The 4807-nt window shown below is 55.5% G+C and overlaps 1 protein-coding gene across 2 annotated transcripts in view; it reads right to left on the bottom strand.

The window, feature by feature from the left end:
* Window positions 1-4801, bottom strand: part of Exoc3l2 (exocyst complex component 3 like 2) — a 13880-nt gene extending 9079 nt beyond the window's left edge. For both annotated transcript variants that reach the window (XM_023704614.1, XM_004644313.2), the window contains exons 1-5: window positions 4567-4801; window positions 2697-2808; window positions 1706-1807; window positions 1513-1613; window positions 1042-1152 (exon numbers count right to left, since the gene is read on the bottom strand). In XM_023704614.1, coding sequence (XP_023560382.1) covers window positions 1042-1152; window positions 1513-1613; window positions 1706-1807; window positions 2697-2808; window positions 4567-4745 — 605 coding nt within the window. In that variant the 5' untranslated portion in view covers window positions 4746-4801. The remainder of the gene's footprint in view (window positions 1-1041; window positions 1153-1512; window positions 1614-1705; window positions 1808-2696; window positions 2809-4566) is intronic.
* Window positions 4802-4807: the final 6 nt, after the last annotated feature.

The raw sequence follows: 4807 nt of genomic DNA, 5'->3' as shown, positions 1-4807 counted from the left end.
CCTACCCCGCCTCCAGAAATTACCAAGTGTAATCTCACTTGGTGCCTGCTAGGCCTCCATTCTGCCTGTGGTTTTTCACTTAGTCAAGAGAGCAGCCTTCAGGGCTAGGGGGATCCTAACAGGAGATGACACGCGTCCTGCAAATGTGGAATCAATGTCCATCCACTGGGGATGATTAAACAAACTTGAGTACGAGGCAGTGGACTGTGTATGGTTTCAATGGGGATTTTTTTTTTTTTTTCTCTGTGCTGGTGACTGAACCCAGGGTCTCACACATGCTGGGCAAGTGTTGGCTACCCAGCTCAAGGCCCAGCCCAGAACATATGCTAAGCACATGGGAAGCTGTACTTAGGAGCGGCCACAGTGCTCCGCCATGTGCAGTCAGCCCCCTACATGGATAGCCCTGCCTCTGTGGCCTCAAGCAGCCATGGAGGGAGAATATTCAGAAGAAAAATAAACTGCTTCTGTATTGGACATGAATAAATAAATTCAAAAAATGAAATTTAAAATAAATCATGCAACGACAAAAAGGCAAAATAATAATTCTTAGAATCATTGAGTCTGACTTCTGGGTTTCTACAATTCTTTGTCCTTTTTTTTTTTTCTTCCTGCCTCAGCTTCCTAACTGTGGGGACCACAGGCATGTACAACTATGCCTAGTGGTTTCTATATTGTCACACCTTATTATTATCATTATTTTTACACCTTAATAGTTAATTCTGGGGGCTGGGGAGATGGCTCAGTGGAATAAGCGCTTCCCTGGCAAGCGCAAGGGCCTGAGTTCAATCCCTGGTTCCGCAAAAAAAAAAAAAAAAAAGAAAAAAGAAAGAAAAAGAAAAAAGTTAATTCTGGCTCTAATCCACGATGCTGCAGCTGTTACTAGGACTCTGGGGTTTCATGCTCCTGAGGTCGTCCTGAGCCAGCCTGTGACGTGCACCCTCCTTGCACCAGTTCTGTGGTCTCTACCCAGGAACCAAAGCCCCAATTCGGATGCCACCAGGAACCGCCGTGACACACGGGGCCATATTTGGGGGCACTCACCTCAGCGGGGGACCGCAGTTGACCAGAGCAATGGTCCTGCTGATGTAGGTGTCAGGTGGCAGCTCCCGGATTCCCGGATTCTCGTGGAATCGCTCTACACGCTGCTGGAAGCTGGTAGAGGGACAGCAGATGGCAGGGCCCACACAGCCTGTGCTGCCGATGACCCCGCACCTCTGCCCATTTTTTCTTTTGGTAGTGGAGGTTAAACCCAAGGCCCACACACAGCACACAGCCAGATCCCCAACCCTTTTAAATTGCTATTATGATTTTTTTTTTTTAATTTTCATTTTGTGACATTCTTGGAAGGTCGCTAAGCAGCCCAGCTGGTCTCATACTTGCAGTCCTGCCTCAGCCTCCCCAGTGCTGGAATTCCAGGCTTGTGCCATGCTGCCTGCTCCTGCTCACCCGCCCCCCTGCAGACTTGAGTTTCTGAGGCCCAGCTCCAGGCCTGTCCTTCCCCCAGCCCCTTACCTCTGCAGGAACTCTGCCAGCCCCCCCAGGCAGCAGTGTGCCATGCGCTCCCCTAATTCTTGGCTGATGCGGGGTGCTCTCTCCGTGTGCTCTTCCAGCAGCTGCACAGGCCAGGGGGACAGGCGGTGAGGTAGGGCGGGCCTCTCTCTCACCCCACCTCATCTAGTAGATCCCCCTTTCTCCTGCCTCCTACCTCACACACGTCCTGGGCCAGACTGCTGGGATGGTCCTCCAGGTCCGCCCAGTGCTCCTCGTCCTCCTGCAGCACCCGAAGCAGGGCAGCCCGAGTCTGAGCCTGGAGGGGAGGGGAGGCAGGCAGGGTCAGGGCCACACAGGTCTCTCTCTTTCTCCCACCAGGATCCCCTCCTTCCATAGCCCCAAGCAGCATGGATTGTGCGCAGAGCCCCAGGCTCAAATCCATGCTGCTAAGAATGAGCAAACCTGAGCAAGCTTGCCCAGCCCCCCGTTCCTGGGTCTGGGGTTTGAAGCTTCCTCCACATAATGGCCATGGAGTTGAAAGGCCTACATCTCACTGTGGGACAGTGCCAAGACCCTGCTCCTCGGTCCTGCTGAATGACTGGTTCATGATTGTCATATTCTGGGGTTGGAGAATTGCAAACATTTAAGCATCTCTGATGCTCCAACCCGAGGGGTGGGCTTCATTCAGTTCAGTAAGTGGGTTGAGCTAGTCATGTTTGATTCCCTGGGAGTGACAAGGACCCAATTTTCATGGCTGGGGCAGGCCTGACACTCAGATAGGAAATGACACTGTTGCCAAGCTGGGCATGGTGACCGGGCCACTCTGCTCAGGCGTGCCTGTGCCCAGCCTGAGGTAACCACGTTTACTCTCAGCCTCTCCTGGGGGTGGGGAGGCAGGGCTGCTTTGAGGCTGCCACTAGAAGCGCGTGACTAGGGCCAGGCTCCTCTTGCTCTGAGGTTTGAAGACCCCTGCCATACTGGACCTTGGCCAACCTTGGCCAACCATCCCTACTCCCCAGGGTCAAATGCTTGGGGTGCAACATGGGATATGGAAGTGACCAGGCTGGGCTTCTGTGGCTCTGAAGCTCACAAAGGGAAGGAACAGAAGAATGGTAAGGCGTGGAAAGACCCCCAAGCCCACCATGAGCCCTCGCCCTCTACAGAACCCCTCTCAGCCCCAAGTCACAATGCTGAGGCCCAGGTACCTTGACATCTGTGACACATTCATCCTCCAGACCCCGAAGAGTTCCAGCAGACAGAAGGGGCCCCAGCTCCCCATTCTCCAGAGCGACCATGTCTACCAGTCCTAGGACCTCCCTGGGGAAGGAGGGGGAAAATGGGGAGGTTTATGAGGGGGGAGTGGGTGATGGGACACATCCTGGTATCCTCACACCCACTGTTTGTCACCCTGGGCCACTCCCTTCCTCTCTCTGGGCCAGCTCTGCTCATCTAAGAGGAAATCTTTGGAATGGCTGCTCCCCTGGTTCCAGTTGTCTGAGTCACCTGATGGATGGTGTCCGGGCAAGACTTCTGGGGTCAAGTTCAGGCTTGATAATCTGACAGTGGGACATCGCTCACGGTTACTTTCTGCAGGCAGAAGTTCCTGTCTGCCTCTGCTCCTCTGCCTTGGTGGCCCCCACCTTGTGTGATCCCGCATACTCCTCCTCTGCCCCCTACATGCCTGAGCTGGGAACCCCTGCTCCTCCCACCCTGCTTTCTCCCCATGCTTGGCTCATGGCATCCTGTCCATGAGAAACACCATCTCCTTACAAATCCGACTATTTGTACTCAACCCTGTCACACAGCTCCAGGAAGCTGTCCAGACTCCCTGGCCTTCTTCTTCTCCTGGATGGGCTGAGCTGACAGCCTCAGTGACATGTGTGTCCAAATGGGACTGGTGTTTTCCTGACTTTGGCAGAGGAACCACCCACCCCTTTGCTTGCCAAGGTGCGACCGGGTATGGCTGAGCCCCCTGTCCTTGGAGTGGACCTGTGTCTCAGGGGACAGCTAATACCCTATCATGTCCCCCAGTCACAAGAGAGGTATGTTTTAGGGCTCAAAGTTTCCATGGATTTCAACCTTGGGAGGCCAAGTACCCTGAGGTTCTGGATGCTACAAATTATAGCATCTGAGGGGCCTACAGTGTAGTAGTTCTAAGCCTAGGAGGGGGCCAGGGAGATGGCTCAGTGGAATAAGTGTTTCCCTGGCAAGCGCAAGGGCCCAAGTTCAATCCCTGGTTCTGCCAAAAAAAAAAAAAAAAAAAAAAAAAGAACAAAAAACTAGCAGGAGCAGTAGGGTCAAGGTCTAGGACCCAAAAAGGGCAGGGGGCTGTGGGGTGGGATAGGAAGGCTCGCTGGCACTACAGCTTGAGAGTTGAAAGACTCATAAAACCACAGTGCTAACATTGAAAGCATCAACAGTATTAATGCCCCAAGCTCTCTAGAGACGGAGCCAGGAGAGACAGAGCACTCTGGAGTGCTAAGTCTCAACAGTACCAAGCTTGAGGGTCAGCAGCGCTTAGGTCCGAGCACAGGCATAGGCGGTGGGCGCGAGGACTCCAGGGATCTGAGACCTGCGGTCTCCACCACAAGCGTCCACAGTGCACAACTACCTGGACTGCCCTGGTCCACGGTGCTGAGATTTCAGTTTGTGTATTTTGTTGGGTGCTGAGATTTTAGTACTGGAAGACTGGGTGGGGCCGGTGGTTCTAGGGCCAGCCGCTCAGGTGGCGCTGTAGCTGTGAGAGTCAAGCTGCCTGACAGTCTGGGAGTGGAACTGTTTAAAGCTTAAGTTCTACATCTGGGGGATTCATGAGACTCCAGGAAGGGGAGGGTGGGCTCCGCTCCCAAGCCGGAAGTGCAGGTGCAGACAGGGCCGAGGTCTGGCCTGGAGTACCCCGGAAGGTCCCTGACGAAAGGGTCAGTGTGCAGAGATGGCAGGGCCCCCACCTGATATGCACAGAACCCTTAGGGCCATGGGAGCCAGAGCTCTGTCCCAAGGTCCCTGGAGCCTGCAGCGGTCGGGCGGGGGTGAGGCTGGGGGCTCCACGACATGCCAGCGCCGGTCCCAGCTCACCTGGGGTACACCTGGTTGTGCCAGTGCAGTAGCGCGTAGCGGTCGGCCAGGGGCAGCCTGCGGCGGGCGGAGGCCCCCAGCCATTCGGCCAGCGCGCCGTGGTAGCCGCGCAGGTAGACGCCAAAGGCGCCCAGGCCGGCGGGGTAGGCGGGGGCTAGACGGCCGCGCACCACGGCCATGTCCTCCAGCAGCCGCGCACGCAGCGCCTCCAGCTGCCCCGCCAGGCCCCCGGGGGCCCCGG

Source organism: Octodon degus, unplaced genomic scaffold (assembly GCF_000260255.1).
Source record: "Octodon degus isolate 3935 unplaced genomic scaffold, OctDeg1.0 scaffold00197, whole genome shotgun sequence".
In the NCBI taxonomy this organism is placed as follows: domain Eukaryota; kingdom Metazoa; phylum Chordata; class Mammalia; order Rodentia; family Octodontidae; genus Octodon; species Octodon degus.
The sequence above is the reverse complement of the archived record's forward strand: the minus strand, read 5'-3'. Positions and strand labels throughout refer to the sequence as shown.